This window comes from Muntiacus reevesi, chromosome 3, assembly GCF_963930625.1.
Source record: "Muntiacus reevesi chromosome 3, mMunRee1.1, whole genome shotgun sequence".
Lineage (NCBI taxonomy): Eukaryota > Metazoa > Chordata > Mammalia > Artiodactyla > Cervidae > Muntiacus > Muntiacus reevesi.
Window position 1 is genome coordinate 137,684,426 of NC_089251.1, and position 19,874 is coordinate 137,704,299.

Sequence of the window (19,874 nt, forward strand, 5' to 3'; positions counted from 1 at the left end):
CTGCATTGGCAGCCAAATTCTTCAGCATGTAGCCACCTGGGAAGCCATACCTAATAGTTTAGTTTCATTATATTAAAAGATTAGTAGGCCAGGCCTAAATAGAAAACTATGATGATATATTAATTCTAGATTTGTCTGTTTCTTTTCACAATAATAAAATCATCACATTGTTCTAGCACTATACTTTATACTCAACAATGCGATCTCAGCCACAAATCTATATTACCATCACAGTACCTACATGTACCATGCTTTAACACTCATATGATTCATCAACAACAACAAAGATGAAGCACAGAGAATTTAAATAACTGGCACAAATCAACAAATTTTCAAGTCAAAAATTTAAGTCTTATGGCTCCAAGTTAATTTTTTTTTCCTTAAGTGACCATATTTTGTACATAGGGATGATTCTCTGCAGTAGGAAATTAATTATAATTAATTAATTATAATAGCATCAAAAGTCATGACTAAAATTTTCAAATAGGCATTTTTTAATTGTAAAATAACTTGTTAACCTAGGATCATATAAATCCACAGTGAAGATACACTCTGTAATATTGAGGTGGAAGTAGAAGAGCTACTTAAGAGAAGGCTATAATGGTACCAAAATCATTTAGAATGAACTCATTGACTGTTACATTGAAGACTAATGGCTTCATCTGTAGCACAAAGAATTAACCAGTCTTTTGTGAATGACTGACTTGTCTCCTCTGAGAAGTGGTCATTATTAAACCACAACAGCACTTGAACTAAAGAGAGGCTTCTTATTGTGGGTCTACATGATCAATTAAATGGTTTTACGAAACATTTATTGGGGCTGTCTTGTGCTAATTAATATGTGTCTGGCACATGTTACCAAGAAGAATTTTCAGTATAGATTGAATGCTGAGAAAGAAAAGGTGCATTTTATATGAAAAAGAATTACTCTGTGCCACGGCCTCAAGAATCTAAGGCTGGGGTGATTATTTTTCAGAGTTTCATTACAAAATTAGACAATGGAAACACCAGAAGCTCTTTTTCTGAAGGTAAATCGCAATATAAATCTACATACATGGATATACATATATAAAGTATGCATTGTATATATTTTTATTCTTTTTTTTTCCTTTCTGTTTTTTTCTTTTCTTTTTTACCTCCTGATGGTAGATGTCTAGGATTCTCTCCAAAGACAACTCTTCAAAGTACAGTTTGTCACACTCATCAAAGTCTGTGCTCACGGTCTCAGGGTTACAATTCACCACCACTGTCTTCTTGCCAAGCTGACGCAATGTGCGGATACTGGAGACAGCACACCAATCAAATTCCACGCTGCTACCTACAGAGACAATGAAATTGGGGAGACAGGGGAAGAGAAGCCTGAAGTTATAACACAAAGAGAAGCAGAAATATATTGCCAACCAGTCAAGACTAAGAGAGCTAATGCCCTTTCAATTCAATTTTTTTCCCAAAATATAAATGTCAGATCTATTGATATTATGCACACTATATTATTAGCAGGAAACGCAGGGACTCGTTAAACCACAATGACGGGTTGGCTTGCTTTGTATACTAAGTTCTGCAAGAGGTAATCTCCATATTTGGAACATTCAGAACCTTAAAGTTAATGAAGGAGAACTATAATAATAATTTTTATAAACCTCATTTACTGAAAAGAAACTCGAAGCGAACATATTGACCTCAGCACACATAATAAACTTTGTGATCAGAACACTTGAGTTCTTGTTTAAGTCCTTCCACTTACCCTGCTGTCCGAGAGCCAAGCCCAATGATCCCTGAGGCGTCTTGCAGCTCTGACATGTCTTGATTGATTGGAAAGTCCTGGCCTTTTCCAAGCATATCCTTTTAAGCTTGGCAAGGCCACCCCATGCAGAGTGAGTGACCTTCTAGGAAGTGATTTGATGTATAATAATGGCCTAAATGCCTCAAAATATCACCTCTACTGGGATGCCATAGAACTGAAGTTCGGGGATTTGTACTAATCCTTTGCATTAGGACTTTGTCTCCTAAAAATGCTTGTCAGCATAATAAGTTGTCCAAATATAATACCATGTTAAATCTCACTATCAATTAAGTACACACTTGATTATTAGCTCAGCTAATCTTTCTTAGGCCCTAAAGTAATGTAGAATGGTTGCATAAATTAAGTGAAATTTGAAAAGGAAAGAAGAAAGGTTTAGAGAAGAGAAGGGTAGGTCCTGGGGAAGGTGTCCAGGCTATTTAAGCATAAGAGAAAGTAGCAAAGGTATAAACACTGTCGGCCTACTTTAAGGTTTGGCCAAAAATTGGCAAACTACCATATCCTGAAGCACTTAATTGTAAAAACTGTAATAAACTCTATGTTTAAAGTAACAAAACAAACCACATACATTTGAACCATATGTTTCATCATTTCCATATTAGAACACCCTGCAGAGGCTAGATGTTAGATATACTTGCTAAGAAATATCTATTTAAATATATACTTTGTAACTGTAATAGATTTTGATTCATTATTAAATATCTAATTCTAAGTGACTGGGAGAAATATAACAAATTCTGGTGAGAATGTTTTAATTAAACTATGTGATACTCTTCCTGGGTCCCAATGAGATGAGCTCTTTGCATCTGATGTCAACCCACGTCATATGTTAGACCAGACATTGGATCTACAGACATGATTACTCTTTTATGTATAAAGTTATTGAGCAAATACAGATCTTTGTGAAAAATTATGCAGGAAGAGAAAAAGTTAAAGTAATTCACTCCCCAACCCCAGTAAGAGGCTAAGTTTAGCTCATGAGGATGAAAATGAAAAAGGGATAACAAGGTAAAAGAGAAGGAGATGGAATTTGTGGTTGAGACCTACATTTGAGTCCTACTTCTTTCATTTACTAGCTGTATACATTGGGATACATAACTCTGAACCTCTGTTTCCTAATTCGTAAAATTTTTATTTTGACAGATTTTACTTTACATATTTCTTAGAATAATGGGATTAACATATGTGAAAGTACTATATAAACTGAAAAGTTCTATATAAATATAAATTATCACTTTACCAATGTGATATGGACCACAGCCCAGCACCATCATTCCATGATCATCAAAATTGATATCATGCTCCTAAGGGAGAGAAAAAGGAAGATGTGGAAATTATTGTGTTATTCTTCCCTCTAATTAAACTGTGTCATGCCTTTGAATGTGTCCTTCTCGTTCTTTCTCTTGTCGATATGCATCTTCTATTAGTCTTTGGGGATCCATAAGTATAAAATGTTATATAAACCCTACTTATTTGTAAAAAAATTATTCAGTGTTTTCAATTAGCCATGAGAATAGAGTGTAATTTTGTGTTTATGTCACCAGTCTTTTTTATTAATTTATAATGTTGTGTCAATCATGTAACCATTATCTTTATCTCTTCACTTGTTTTATTTCATCATCTTAAGGCAGTTCTTAAAAGACTGAGTGCAGGAGTACATCATCACATTCAATTCAAATGATGTCATTTTTATTTACTAAATATACTAGTAAATAGACCATCTATTAAATGTAGAGCTTTCTGCATTACAGAACTTTAGTTCCTACCTGACCATTGTAGGTAACATAGAGGTAGTTTGTTACTGATGGGTATTCTGCAGCCAGTGTATCAATCTGAAAGGGAAATAAATACATACATAAAATAAATATACACATACACATGGATTTTTATTCCCCTTTAATACAATTTTTTTCAAGAAGGTTTGTGGATTTTTTTTTTGATTCTGCATTCTTACCCCTTTAATGCCCATTTCTATCTAATAGAAAGACAAGAAAAATGTATGTACCATCCAATTGCTTTCTAATTATAGAAGTGAGAGCAGAGAAAAAGACAGTGATATGATTTAGCTATCTCTTGGGCAATGAACGACAATACACATTACAGAGTATCAGACTACTATGTATTAGCTCTCAGGAACACAAGAAAATGCTCATATAGTCAACTGGTTGCCAGGAAAGCTAAACCAACCATCTGTCTTAAGCAATTACAAGCAAAATCTAAAATCAGAACAAAATGATCTATATATATGGATGTCTTTGGCTTGCAGATTAATGCATAGGACTGGAGTTACCTATGGCACTGCGCAATGGGATGACTTAAATACCACAAAGCATAGACAAGTTGGGAAGGGGACTAGATCTCAATGAACATATTTGGGGAAAGTAAATCAATTCAGCTCTCAAGGGCCAGGAGCTCAGCTTAGTGAGCAAGATTTCGGGGCCAACAGGGCAAACTAATGTAAGGCAAGTGAGAAGGAAGAAAGATAATAATTGCTGAGTAGAAAATATTCGGCATCAAGTCCCAGACCTAAGGTTATGTGCATGCCCCCTGAGCACACAGGGAAAAGCCAATGATTTTAAAGGACAAAAACCAGCTGGTGGTACTTTAAGCCAAAGCATCTCTTCTCCTAAAGGCCAAAAAGAATCACAACGGTACACCTATGAAAGTTCTAGTGTGATTGTCATGAATACTAGACGAGCTCATTATGCCCAGCCCTACCACAATGAATACTAAATGAACCATAATGATAGGGCACTTAAAATAAAGTATTACCTTGTAAAAAGTCAGTGCCAAAAGAGATAACTATTCTTTTCAAGAGAGTCAGCCACTACACTAGGGCATCTCAAGTCCTTCTATTACACTAAGGATTTCTCTTACTACTGATATATTTGCACATGGGTCAAAAAGTAAAGGAGAGGTCATTTTAATTTTTTTTTCATTCAGGCCAAGAAAATCATGTTCTCACTCTTCCTTCTACATCCCAGTGCCCCTACATCCTTTCCCCTTTAAATCATAAATCAATCCCGTGCTGAATAAAATAAGTGACGTCACGGGCATCGGTTGAACAAGTAAATTCACTTTTAAATTCTACTTCTTTCTATTAAAAATGGCTCTGTGATTGGTGCCCATATTTTACCCATGGAATCCTAGGAAGAAAGAAAAATTCCTTTATTCCTTTACCTGTTTAACCCAAGGATGAATGTTTTTCTTTAACCTCAGCTCTCTTGTCTGGGCCTCAGTCAGCCCAAGGCATTTTGAAATCTGCTTGTCTGAGAACCCAATTTCCTTTGCCTTTTTCAGGGTTTCTTCTGTAATGGACTCACTAGGATTTAATGAAAAAGAGAATTCAAGTTTAGACCAGACACAGTAAGAAGCAGTGAACTAGTCAATTTTGAAATCACCAGTCGCTTTATTTTCCAACTTTCCAAGTAGGTCTGCTGACTTTTAAAAATACACAAATAACCCACTAAGTAGTCTAGCCCCTATGAAGTCTACTACTAGCAGTACCAGCTTTCTCAAACATGTGGTTTCCCACTCCCACACCCTATATATCCTCTTCTCTTCTTATTTCCTGAAAAGTGGCTTCTGCACCTACTATCCTAATGAAGTTGTTCTTTCAAAAATAGGACCTTCTAAACTCAGGAGCCCTTTCTTAATTTTCATCTTCACAGTCTGTCAGCATGTGACCCTTTTGATGTTTCATTCTTTAAAAATATTGTCTCTGGCAATAAGTTACTTCTCACGCTACTTTATTACAATAACAATTTACTGTTTATTCTCTAAGGCTCTGTCCTCTGTTGCCTGCTTACATCTGGCTACTTTCTCTCCCTTCCTAAATTTAGCCCCTGCCATTGGCTCATAATGACAAGTTATCCTACATAACTAGTTGATAATCCCCAAATTCACAGCCCCTTCTCCAGTGTCTGACCTGTGCTCCAGGTCTTTATGGGCTTTGAGAATTTCTCCACCTAGGCATTCCAACAGGGCAGCAGGCTGGGTGTCCCCTTCATAAACTATCTCTATTGACTAGTGTCACATATCTCTCTGTGTTGAGAAGATAGTTCTGTGATTTAAATGCTATTTTCCACTCAAACCAGATTTGTCTCTTCACTTTCCCATGCTCATTTCCACAGTGTAGACACCATTCACATTATGTCTCTCACCTGTAATGCCTTTGACATTCCCATCACCCACCTGTCATCTCTCCAAATCCCAGCCATGCCCCATAGGTCAGCTAAAGCCAAGGCTCATCCTCGAAGCCTTCTTAGTCTGCTCTAACCCACATGGATCTTTCTGGACTTTTAACTGACTCTTATTGGAGCCAGGGGCATAGTTGGAACCATATTCTTTAGCACGTCATTATCTCCTGATATTTTTAATATTTCTTAGTTTTTCTTCAGTATCCAGACATTTTTCCTGCTAGATTCAAGTTCCAGGAGGGCAAAGAATATATGTGGCTCATTTACCAGATTATTCCCAAAGCCTAGCTCACTGTCTGGCTCACAGATAGCATTCAATAAATATTTATTACATGAATGAAGGAAACTCTAATTCTAGAGCTTTTTTACTTTATAGGAAAGAGAAACTATTGAAATATGCTTGTAAGTAGAATTCAAAATGAACACAAAGTAATTTTCAAAGGGTCGAGGTACAGAAGAATTAAATACTATAAAAAGTATCTCTAACCAAATATCTGCAACCAAGCTGTTTCAAACAGTAGTCGATACAATAAAATTCAGTTATAGCAGCTTGATATTCAATACAATGAAATTAAAATATAAAAGTTTTTTCAGAAGATGTAATAAAACATTTTCATCGAAATTTTGCTAATAGAATGTGGTTGAATTGAATCTACTGCATTTTGTTCATTCTATCCTTCAATCTTCTTAATTTAATTAATTCATATTCTGAGTTCACAGAAGAAAGAATCAAGCTGGTACATTTAATAACTATTTCTCTAGCTTTTGTGTATCAGTGTTAGTTTGGATTTCTGAAGCTACAGCAGTTCCTAGTCAATTCACTTTCTCAATGGGACCTATTTTCTCTTCTATCTCTCAAATCTATTATTTCTCCAAGTGAATTTATTTTCTTTTTTCCTATTTCATTTTGATTTCTTAAACTTCCCAAGTATTTGATAAGCATTCTTCCCAGAACAACACATTTTCCTGTCAAATTTCTAAACACAATCTGCCTATTAAGTATTATTACTCATTTACTATGTGCCAAGCACTGTGCTACCTAGAACTATGCCATCCAAGATGGCAGCCACTAGCCACACACGACTACTTAAATTTAGATATCAATTGGCTTAAATTTTTTTAATTGTTAAGAGCCACACTTTCACTACTCACATTTCAAGTGCTCAATAGCCATACAGGCAAGTGGCTACTATGTTGGACAGTGTAGATTACAGGATATTTTATCATCACAGAAAAGTCTGCCAGATGCTCAAGAAGATACAAAACAGTATTTGAGATGATGCAGTAATAGAGAGTGATTCCAAACATTTTATGGAGAAATAAGCTATGTAATGCAGTGTGAGGTCAGAGAAGAGAAATAACCATGTGAGTAGTCGTACTTGAGAAATACTATGGAAGTGGAGGGATGAATGAAGTGATGTGAAGTGGCTCCGTCGTGTCTGACTCTTCGCGACCCCGTGGATTGTAGCCCAGCCAGGCTCCTCCATTCATGGGATTCTCCAGGCAAGAATACTGGAGTGGGTTGCCATTTCCTTCTCCAGGGGATCTCTCCCACTCAGGGATCGAACCCAGTTCTCCCACATTGGGGGCAGATGCTCTAACCTCTGAGCCACCAGAGCGGATGAATACAGAGCCATCAAGTAAATTCAGGTTTATACAGAAAAAAAAGGGTTGACGAGGCAAGGGCACTGTGTCTGCAATAACGTGAGGAAGCAATGGGCATGGCAGGGCATATAGGAATTTACAGAGGATTTGTTGTTGGAAATCCGAGTTAGTAAGGAATTGTGGATGGTGAAGGTGGAGCAACACTAACTGTCATTCCTTCATTATTTCTTTAACACTTGGTGAACAAGTGCCCTGTGTATCAGAGCTCTGTCCTATGTATTTTAATGATAAAGAGATTAAAACATCAAATCTCTACATTTATGAAGCTGAAAGTATATTAGGAGCAAATGAATCACTATTTCTCTGATAGCACAGTGAGAGGTGCTATGAGATAAATGCACACAAGATGATGTGGTTGAGAGGAAATGCTCCCAACTTCCACTGGGAAGGCTTCCCTGATAGCTCCAGTTGGTAAAGAATCCGCCTGCAATGCAGGAGACCCTAGTTTGATTCCTGGACCGGGAAGAGCCACTGGAGAAGGGATAGGCTACCCACTCCAGTATTCTTGGGCTTCCCCTGTGGCTCAGCTGGTAAAGAATCCGCCTGCAATGTGAGAGACCTGGGTTCAATCCCGGGTTGGGAAGATCCCCTGGAGAAGGGAAAAGCCACTATTTTGGTCTGGAGAATTCCATAGACTGTATAATCCATGGGGTCACAAAGAGTCGGACACGACCAAGTGACTTTGACTTTCAGTTTTCCACTGGGGAAGTCTGGAAAGGTTTTACCTAACAGGTGAAGGTGACTGATGAGCTTCTGAGGGCCCTTGAAACACTCAAATTGATGGCATTTGCTTTTAGTTCTACCAAAAAAAAGTTCCAGACAAAAGCAGAGAAAAGATTTTTTGTTGTTGTTTCTACTTATTTTAGAAATGTATATTTCCACTCTCCTTGCCAAGACTATGTTCCTACACCAATTGCTCATTTGTTTGTGTGCAAATGTGCATTCAGGCTCAAAATGGAAATGCTTGACAAATAAACTATTTTTCTAAATTAAAACTTTGGATGATGTTCTTTTTTAATCATGACTTTCCTGAACAGTTTCAAATCATGTTTACCTGTGTGAGGAAAGGCTGCACATTTTCTCTGTGATTTGCAGTCTTATTACAAACACTGGTATGAAGCTTGAGTTGGGTGGAGAAACACTGTACATATAACACTGAGTAAATTCTTACCCATACATTTTTTCTAGCTACCTGCCAGAACAGTTTCCCATCATTGTGGGATGGCAATAAAAGGAAAAACAAGCAAAAATTAAATAAATCTTCAATTAGACATTTCTTCATTATTGCAAAAAACTACCTGAGGCAAAACCTATATTATGTTACTATATAAACAATCACTTTAACTAAAATGACTATATTCTAACCTTGAACAGCAATGGTCCAGACACACTAAGAAACAAGCCTTGAAAAGAACCATCACACCTATAATTATTACTACGGACTAGCAGAAATGAAAGTTCTTCAAGTCCAAAAATAAGCAGAAGTAACATATTTTTCTTTAGCCCTATTGGTGAGTTTTTTACTTTTTTGCTTCAAATGATTTATTTTTCTTATAATACAGAAGATCAGTCAATTCTTCAAAGACTGTGATAATAATTTAAATAAAAATTATAAATAATGGTATTAAACAAACAAAAAAAGAAACCATTTAGATTCCTCAAATTTCTATTAGGAATGCAGAAATTTGCATTTGTTTTGTCCACATTCAGCTATGCAATCTTTTCTATTGCTGAAATACGCCATAATTCCTCTTATTTTTTCCCACCAGAGTCCAAGAGAGCATATAAAGACATCTCCAGCAAATACACAGTATTCCTCCCACACCCACCAAATAAAACTGAACTTTTACCAACAAACAAATTTTAAAAAAGAAAAGAAAAGGTTGATTGATAAAATTGGCCCTCTGCTTACAAAATTAAACTGAATTAATTTTGTGTTCAGCTTTGTGGCAAAAAATAGCTAAAACAAACTCAATCATTACTGCTCCCATAGCATCCCCACCACAGAGAGCTTTCATTATTTAAGGGGGATGCTAAGAAAAGCAACAGTAACACAAAATAATGAATAATGAATGACAGAGTTTCAGAATAGGGGTGAAAACTATCTCTCCATAGGTACCCCCTCAGATCATACCTGGTGAGAGTTTTAAAACAGATGCTTCAAGCTAGACCTGCAGAGTGCATGCTTTAAGCTCACAAGCTGATTTTCAGAATATTTTCTTGGTGAGCCAAAAATTGCTTTAACTTTCGCTATTCAAATAACTAGATCAATAGCATGATATTTTTACATATCTTAAAAATTAGGGTGTACTAATTTGGAATGACATATGAATATATTCATGTTCATCTATTTCAACTTGAGTGAAAATTTGGGGTAGATACAGTCCTATGGAGTTCAAAATGATATGTCTTCTATAGGCCATGAATGAAATCATGGCCTCACTGGTTAATAATTTCGACTCTTTAGACATGTTCGTGAAATAGTGCAAAGTACATTGCAATCCTCCTCACTGAAAAAAGAGATGAGGATTCTGACCCAACATGGTAGTCACAAAGATACAGACAGGTTAGACTTCTTCCTGTATCGACCGCAGTCCTTATTCTGTGAGGTGTCCCTAACCCAGAGGACGACATGTGTGGCTGCTCTCCAAATTTCCCTCATTCACTCTCTCCACTGCTTCTGCATCACATAAGATTGGCTGGCATGTCATTACACACAATAGAAAATTCACTTCATTTCCTACTTGTTCTGATACAAAATTTTATTTTGAGTTCCATTATAATAACATAAAAGAAGAGACAGTTTGAAGACATGATTCATTAGCTTTGGGCCAGTGATTTAGATAAGGTTAAATCTCTTCAGAATCAGATACAAGATGAATAATCTTAAGTGAACATAAAGCTCATTTAACAATGTGGAGATTTAGATATATGCTCCTCATCTTTATCAACCTATATTGGGCTGCCCCCCATTTTGTCTGCTACAAAGAACTTGCATCAGAGTGAGATTTGCTTTTTAAAATCAAGCTAGGTAAAAATTATTTTGGGGACAGGGCTATCATATTTCTATTTTTTTCAAAGGAAAATCTCAATTTCGAACAAACTTAAAAACAGAATAATTACTAAAAGAAAGGCAAAATTTGAATTTATTTAAATCTGTTTTTCGAATCCTCAATAGGAAGTGTTCCATTTATATTATGTTGTGAATTGAAAAAGCATTATACCAAGTGAGAAATGTGCTCAGCAAAATGGAGCATATTACACTAAAGCACAGTTTTAAAATCTGTACAATAAATAAATTACTCTTCTGTTATTTGATATGTACTTGTGTGTGCTAGTATGTCTATGTTTATCTTTACTCTTATGAATATGAACACATTAAATCCATATTTCAGAACAGGATCCTCTAAAATACGCTATGTATACAGCTTTTCTTTCTCCTAACAGCTTTCCTTGCTTTCAGAGTTCAAGGGCAAACTCTTTAAAGGTTATACTTTCAATATCGCTTAATAGAATCTAAACAATAGAACGGAGAAACACCAAACAGCTCTGAGGCTGGCCTTTTCATAACCTTCAGTTTTTCTCTCCCGAGCAGCACAAAATGACAGTCTGAAATTTTAGAGGGGGAAAAAGTCTTAAAAATAAGACGATCATACTTTTATACACTCTGCCATCATCTTTTAACGGAGAGACAGGATGGCTCAGCTTCTACAGGGAGAAGCGTTCTCTCCTGTCCTCTCTCCTTTTATAAACAAAACAAGCCTCCCTCCTCTTTCTCTTCTACTTCCGGTATAGATCTTGTTGTTTAAAATTCTAGCCTGTCATCTCTGAGGTTTCCTCCACTCACACTTAGTCTTCAATAATAAATGATAAAAGGAAATGGAATAAATTCCCCTTAATGAGGAAATTTCACCTGGCACAGAGGAGCTGGGGAAATCTATTACCCGACCTGAGTTACGCCTGCAGCATTGCAATTACCAGGGGAACCCACGTGCTTCACACAGTCCTCTCTTGCACTTGACTGGCTTTTATCTGATCCACCAGCTCCTAAGTAATACTAAACAAATTTCCCTCCAGATTGCACAAGGCCCTAATGTGAAAATGAGTGCTCCACCTGGCCTACAATTATGGGATGGGCTTGCAATGGTATTATTATCTTCTCTTAAAAAATCCCCCCAAAGGCAGAAGCTAAGAAAAGCTAGGCTTGATGTTCAGTAATGACAGCAAATTTCATAAGGGAAGAGAACTGAGTAAGATGTATGTTCTCTGTTGCAAGACGCCTCACCAGCTTCTCTTCTGAGTTCTGGAGGGCTTCATTGATTATTTTTGGCATTTCACGGGTTCAAGCCCATGCCACAATCTCAATAATGTAATCAAGTGGAGAAGTTATTTGTCTTCTCATCCTTTCTTTCAAGGAGACAGGTTGTTACCTCTTTCCTTGAGAGAAATGAGAAAGACATTTTTCAAAAGCAGCAGTAGCATTTAGGAAAGAAAATTATAAAACCCAGGAAATTGGGTAAGTAGCACCATGTTCTCTTAATTTTTGAGAGCACCATGCTTCATTTCTGTATAGCAATGAGGTCCTCAGAGGATTTAAAGAAAACCTTAATCTTTTATCTCTCATGTCCAGGACAAACAATTAGATCCCATGTTCATATGAAACCATGTGATTATGAAAAGTATTTATCAGGATCTGGGCTCACTCAGCACTATCATAATAATGCTATAAAATTGCAAGTACTGATGACATACTTAAAATTATACTTCACTTTAAAGGGTATTACAAACAACAAATCAAAACACACAAAAAAGTACTATGAGAAATTGATATTGTAGGTATTTTTAAGTAGGATATTTTTAAACTCCTGAATCCTATGTTCATTTTGAACCAACCTTTAGTGATCCCAACAATCCAGAAATATTGTTATTTAACTTTTAATCTCGTATGTTTATATACTATCGATTATAATATCATAATTGTATCCTGTGAATGTACATACTCAGTCACTCAATAGTGTCTGACTCTTTTGCAACTCCATGGACTGTAGCCCGACTCCATGGACTGTCCATGGGATTTGCCAGGCACGAATACTGGAGTGGGTTGCCATTTCCTCCTCCAGGGGATCTTCCTAACTCAGTGATCAAACACGCAACTCCTGCATCGCAAGCAGATTCTTTACCACAGAGCCACCATGTTTACTAGTATATAAAAAAGTGTTCTGCTACACTCAAAAGAGCATATTTTTATTAAGAAAATAGTTTTCACCTGATCAGACTGAGCTAAAAGGTGGAGTTTATACTATGGGATACTGCTTGTTATTTCTGCTTAGCAAATTTATTCATAATTTTAAATGAATTCAGTGTATTCTTTTCTTAAAAAATTAAGAGAGTATTCAGTAAGCAAAATCCTAGATTTTTATATGAATGTAAGTTTGTTATACATCCAGAATTTAACAGATAAAAAGAAATATTGTATAAGGCTCCAGTAGAAAACTGACACTGAATGAGCATTCTTTGATATTTTAAAATTTGTTATTTCACAAGCAAGTTTATTTGGAAACCCTATATTTTAAAATTTGTCCATCATCTATGTTTAAAGCATGAGACTTCCCTGGAGGTACAGTGGTTAAGACTTCGACTTCCAATGCAGGGGATGAGGGTTTGATCCCTGGTTGGGGAGTTAAGATCCCACCCACATGCCTTGCAGTCAAAAAACCAGAACATAAACAACAGAAGCAATAATGTAACAAATTCAACAAAGACTTTAAAAATGATCCATACCAAAAAACAAAAACTTAAAAAAAAACAAGTCATGTTTTCACAGAGGAATTTTCCAAATGTCACATATGTTGTCCAAGCAACAAATGTATTATAATTTTCAATATGTGACTTTCTTTGACTTCTAGAAACTGCTGCTTAGAATCTTGTGTGTTAGTCACGCAGTCCTGTCTGATTCTTTGTGACCCCATGAACTGTAGCCTACCAAGCTCCTCTGACCATGGGTTTTCTCAGGCAAGAATACTGAAGTGGGTTGCCATTTCCTCCTTCAGGGGATCTTCCTGACCCAAGATTGAACCCAGGTCTCCTGCATTGCAGGCGGTTTCTTTACCGAGCCACCAGGGAAGCCCAGAATTACAGAAGCCTATTTACTGTATATTGTCACCCTGCTTATTTAACTTATAGGCAGAGTACATCATGAGAAACGCTGGGTTGGAAGAAGCACAAGCTGGAATCAAGATTGCCGGGAGAAGTATTAATAACCTCAGATATACAGATGACACCACCCTTATGGCAGAAAGTGAAGAAGAACTAAAGAGCCTCTTGATGAAAGTGAAAGAGGAGAGTGAAAAAGTTGGCTTAAAGCTCAACATTCAGAAAACTAAGATCATGGCACCCAGTCCCATCACTTCATGGCAAATGGATGGGGAAACAGTTGAAACAGTGGCTGACTTTACTTTTCTGGACTCCAAAATCACTCCAGATGGTGATTGCAGCCATGAAATTAAAAGACACTTACTCCTTGGAAGGAAAGTTATGAATCAACCTAGACAGCATATTGAAAAGCAGAGACATTACTTTGTCAACAAAGATCTGTCTAGTCAAGGCTATGGTTTCTCCAGTGGTCATGTATGGTAGTGAGAGCTGGACTATAAAGAAAGCTGAGCACTGAAGAATTGATGCTTTTGAACTGTGGTGTTGGAGTATACTCTTGAGAGTCCCTGGGACTATAAGGATATCCAATCAGTCCATCCTAAAGGAGATCAGTCCTGGGTGTTCATTGGAAGGACTGAGGCTGAAGCTGAAACTCCAATATTTTGGCCACCTGATGCAAAGAACTGACTCATTTGAAAAGACCCTGATGCTAGGAAAGATTGAGGGCAGGAGGAGAAGGGGATGACAGAAGATGAGATGGTTGGATGGCATCACCAACTCAATGGACATGGGTTTGGGTAAACTCCCAGAGTTGGTGATGGACAGGGAGGCCTGACGTGCTGCAGTTCATGGGGTCACAAAGAGTCGGACACAATTGAGCGACTGAACTGAAATGATTTACTGATAACTACTGCTTAGATTTCTTTTTCTTGCTAAGTGTACTGTATGTAGAAATAACTTTTGATCAATGTTATCCAGTTCTTGAATAAGAAAATGTAAACTTTTTCTAGTAAGGGGAAAAATCTGAAGCCATTTTTAGGAGGATGTGGAAAAATTCTCAGATTAAAGTCCTGGTAACATGTCACACTAGATTTATGTTAATTTGAGGATTACGACCCACATGGAAAATCTTTGTCACTGAGAGTTTTTCAGAAAACATATAATATCCAGATAGCAAAAATTCTCATCTATTTCATACTTATGACTGTAGGCTCAAGAACTAACTCAGTAGCCCCCACTTCAAGCTAGCTAGGGCAAAGGATGGTCAGTTAAACCAGACCATCAGCTAAAGGTAGATAGTAGGTGCAGTATGAGGCAGTGTGTGTAATATCAACATAACCATGTGATGGTCTTTACATTACCATCACTATATTTACATAGACAAATAATGCCTAATTGCCTACTTTAGCCTGAGACAAGCCAATATTACTGGCTGAATCTAGAGTTAGGCTCCAACTAACAACACTAAGATAAAAATCTCATTAATCAGATGAAATGGTAAACACGTCAAGTGTTTTAGCACAGTGCCAATTAGGCAATAAGTGCTTCATAAATGCCAAGGCCAGAAGACAAGGAAAAGTGGAAGAAGTGGGCACAAGAGAGGAGAAAGAGGAAGAGGAGGTAGAGAAGAAACAAGAGGAGTTTAGCAGAACAAGATTGGCAAGTCTCCTAAACGTGGCCTCAGCACCTTGGGCTGTCTAAGTCTCCTCCCTCTTTCTGTAGCATTCCTGTATCCAGATCTTGAGGGGGTAAGGCCCACTATACTTTGTACCCCCTGCAAAGCATAAACGATCTCCTAGAGATAATGTTCCCTCAGGCATTTACTCCGCTGTCGGAAGTCAAGGCTACTGCCTCACTCCTCGAGGTAGGCATCACCCACTTCAGCTCCCAGCGTACTTGCGGCGGTCCTACACCCCTTAAGGCATTTCAGGAATGAATAAGCAGGTGAAAAATCCTGGGAGCCAGTGAGTGATTATCTAGCATCTGTAATTATTGCTCAGGCAGACTATTTTGACTAAGTTTAATTTCCATGGTGTACTTCAGGAATTTTAAACTCACACCATCATTAACACAGGAGATAAGATATTCACATTTTATTTAAAGAAAAAAATATACGTGTGCATATACACACACACACACACACACACAGAGGTCTGTCTTATAAATACAGCAAAATTTAAAAAGAAAATTCTTGTGTTAGCTCTCCAGACCCTTGAAAATTCTGTTTACACCTTTTAAGATGACTCACCAAGGCTTCCTCCCTGCCAGGCCCCCATGTTTTCCTCACAAGAGTTCTAGAGAAGGGCACATCTCCTACAAGGCTTCTGCTCTAAGTGAGGTCAACAATTCAGGCAGGAAAACATGCAGCTCGCAACTTGACAGCTAAGGAGGAACTGATCTCCAGCTGTCTGATTTAAAAGTCATATCTCTACAAAGAAGCTTTTGAAAAGAGTTAGTGGCTAGAACTGAAGGCAGAAGCCCTGCTTTATTTATTTATTTATTTATTTATTTATTTATTGCTTCCCTCTGACTGGTGTGACATAAAGCAGGACACACACCTCTGTGTGACTCAGTTTCACCATCTAAAAAAATAGAATAGTAATTATTTTACAACTGTATCAAAACAGAAATGTCATAAGAACTTTGTCACAAGAGATATATAAGTCCCTGTATTATAAATGTTATAGCTATGTACTTTTGCCTTAGTTGTGTTTGCTGGTTAATTAAATCATAGCCTTCACTACCACTCTACATATTTATGAATATTCCTTATAAAACCTTTTCTAAAAATTTGCAATTTTGAAAACTTAGATAATTTTTAAAATCAAAGCTTTCTTAATTGTAGCTTATTCCCAATAGAGTTTATAATGCCCATGTTAAGTATTACAATGCTCGCAGTGTATATAATCTCTTTTTGACAATAAAAAACAATCAGATAAATCCCCTTTTATTAGAAAACAGTTTATTCAGAGCCTTCCTAGTAAATACGTGTGTGCATGTGTGTATGTTAAGTCACTTCAGTCGTGTCTGACTCTTTGCAACCCTATGAACTATAGACCACTAGGCTCCTCTGTCAATGGAATTCTCCAGGCATGAATACTGGAGTGGGTTGCCATGACCTCTTCCAGGGGATCTTTCCAACCAAAGATTAAAGGATTAAACCCATGTCTCTTAAAATCACTTGCATTAACAAGTGGGTTCTTTACCACTAGCACCACCTGGGAAGACCCTCCTAGTGAATACATAGTCACTTAAATAATGAAAACCTAGAGATGCTGCTTTCTAGTGTCTCCCAACACAGAGCTAATATTTTGCACTACACATTTGCCAATTAATAATTTTGTGAGTCCCTTGGGCAATCAGGAATTATAATACATATTCTTCCACTCCAATTTCCCTTCTGTGGCATGATTGAGAAATTCTGACTTTTACTTTCTGCCAAGAATATACTTTCATTTATTTAATGGGAATATTATCATACAAACATCATTGAGTTTTTACTCTATGCAAGATCAATTCCCAAGAAAATATATCGTAAATAAAGACTTGGAAGCCATTCTTATCTATTCTAGAATTGACACAATACTTTAGAATGGTGAACTCCAGTCTTCAATCACACAAATCAGCAAAAGCTCTTAAGAAAAATCTCCAATAAAAGTAAGATGTTATGGCCTTTGAAATTTACCATAATGGAATTTACAGTTTAATTGGAGGATGTTAATAGCAGGAAACAGTGGCTGAGTTTATTTTGGGGGGCTCCAAAATCACTGCAGATGGTTATTGCAGCTATGAAATTAAAAGACATTTACTTCTTAGATGGGGAGACAGTGGAAACAGTGTCAGACTTTATTTTGGGGGGCTCCAAAATCACTGCAGATGTTTATTGCAGCTATGAAATTAAAAGACATTTACTCCTTAGATGGGGAGACAGTGGAAACAGTGTCAGACTTTATTTTGGGGGGGCTCCAAAATCACTGCAGATGGTGATTGCAGCCATGAAATTAAAAGATGCTTACTCCTTGGAAGGAAAGTTATGACCAACCTAGATAGCATATTAAAAAGCAGACACATTACTTTGCCAATAAAGGTCCATCTGGTCAAGGCTATGGTTTTTCTAGTGGTCATGTATGGATGTGAGAGTTGGACTGTGAAGAAAGCTGAGCGCCAAAAAACTGATGCTTTTGAACTGTGGTGTTGGAGAAGACTCTTGAGAGTCTCTTGGACTGCAAGGAGATACAACCAGTCCATCCTGAAGGAGATAAGTCCTGGGTGTTCATTGGAAGGACTGATACTGAAGCTGAAACTCCAGTACTTTGGCCACCTGATGCGAAGAACTGACTCCTTGGAAAAGACCCTGATGCTGGGGAAGATTGGGGGCAGGAGGAGAAGGGGACAACAGAGGATGAGATGGCTGGATGGCATCACCAACTCGATGGGGATAGGTTTGAGTGGACTCCGGCAGTTGGTGATGGACAGGGAGGCCTGGCATGCTGCAATTCATGGGGTCACAAGGAGTCGGACATGACTGAGCGGCTGAACTGAACTGAACTCCTGAAAGGAAAGTTATGACCAACCTAGACAGCATATTGAAAAGCAGAGACATTACTTTGTCAACAAAGGTCCATCTAGTCAAGGCTATGGCTTTTCTGGCAGTCATGTATGGATGTGAGAGTTGGACTATAAAGAAAGCTGAGCACTGAAGAATTGATATTTTTGAACTGTGGTGTTGGAGAAGATTCTTGAGAGTCCCTTGGACTGCAAGGAGATCCAACCAGTCCATCCTAAAGAAGGTCAGTCCTGGGTGTTCATTGGAAGGACTGATGTTGAAGCTGAAACTCCAATACTTTGGCCACCCGATGTGAAGGGCTGACTCATTTGTAAAGACCCTGATGCTGGGAAAGATTGAGGGCAGGAGGAGAAGGGGACAACAGAGGATGAGATGGTTGTATGGCATCACCAACTCAATGGACATGGGTTTGGGTGGACTCCAGGAGTTGGTGATAGACAGGAAGGCCTGGCATGCTGCAGTTCATGTGGTCACGAAGAGTTGGACATGACTGAGCAACTGAACTGAACTGAACTGAACTTGAATAGCAGGCAAGTTATAATTACAGAACAATGAGTGAAACTGTATGGCCCCAACTATTATATACATTGAGCAAAAAAGTAGATAATATTCACCTTACTTTCTCTTCACAGCCTTAATAACCTCATAGTAAGATTCTCATTTTTACAAAATACAACAGAAATATAACAAAATAAGAGCAAACACGATCTGTCACTTCCTCAGTAATTTACCTACTTCCTCTTTCTCATTGCACGTTTGGTCTTCATACTCTAGCTCCTACTCCTACCTCCCCATCATCAATATTGATAGACTTGCTCAATTCTCTCCCTTTCTGCTCTCCCTAAACCATGCCATACTGTTAAAAGCATCTTTTCCTATACTCTTTATTCATAATCCTCTTTTCCTTTGGTTCCTATGACATAGGTATATATTGAAGAAAAGATACTGTCCTTGGATTCCAAGAGTCCTGAACTCAAATCCTGGATTCAATATGCACTTCCCCTGAAATCTTGAAGAATTTGCTTAAATATTCTGAGTCATAATTTTGTTTATTTATTATGGGATAGGGATGCATACATATGAACTCTTAAACTGTGACTTGGAGAACATACACAAAGGTCTTAAAGCTTTGGTTTTCAACCTGGCTTCTACTTCCCTATGGAGAAGGGCATGGCAACCCACTCTAATCTTCTTGCCTGGAGAATCCCATGGACAGAGGATCCTGGTGGGCTACAGTCCGTGGGGTCACAAAGAATTGAACATGACTGAAGTGACTTAGCACACATGCACGTACTTCCCTGGCTTTGCATTTCTGCCTCTTGTTGGTCCATTAAAAGCACCCTGTCTTATGTATACCTAAGTATGTACAAATCTTCAAATCCAAATTTGAAGATTACAACAAATTTTCAAAAATAGGTTACAAACCCACTGAAGGGAACTAACAATACCATTTGGTCTAATAACATCTCCCAATAAAGAGAAATGTCAT

The 19,874-nt window shown here is 37.5% G+C and overlaps 1 protein-coding gene across 1 annotated transcript in view; it reads right to left on the bottom strand.

The window, feature by feature from the left end:
• Positions 1 to 19,874, bottom strand: part of CPS1 (carbamoyl-phosphate synthase 1) — a 139,056-nt gene that overhangs the window by 42,905 nt on the left and 76,277 nt on the right. The window contains exons 22-25 of the mRNA XM_065930654.1: positions 4,982 to 5,123; positions 3,568 to 3,633; positions 3,042 to 3,105; positions 1,137 to 1,318 (exon numbers count right to left, since the gene is read on the bottom strand). Coding sequence (XP_065786726.1) covers positions 1,137 to 1,318; positions 3,042 to 3,105; positions 3,568 to 3,633; positions 4,982 to 5,123 — 454 coding nt within the window. The remainder of the gene's footprint in view (positions 1 to 1,136; positions 1,319 to 3,041; positions 3,106 to 3,567; positions 3,634 to 4,981; positions 5,124 to 19,874) is intronic.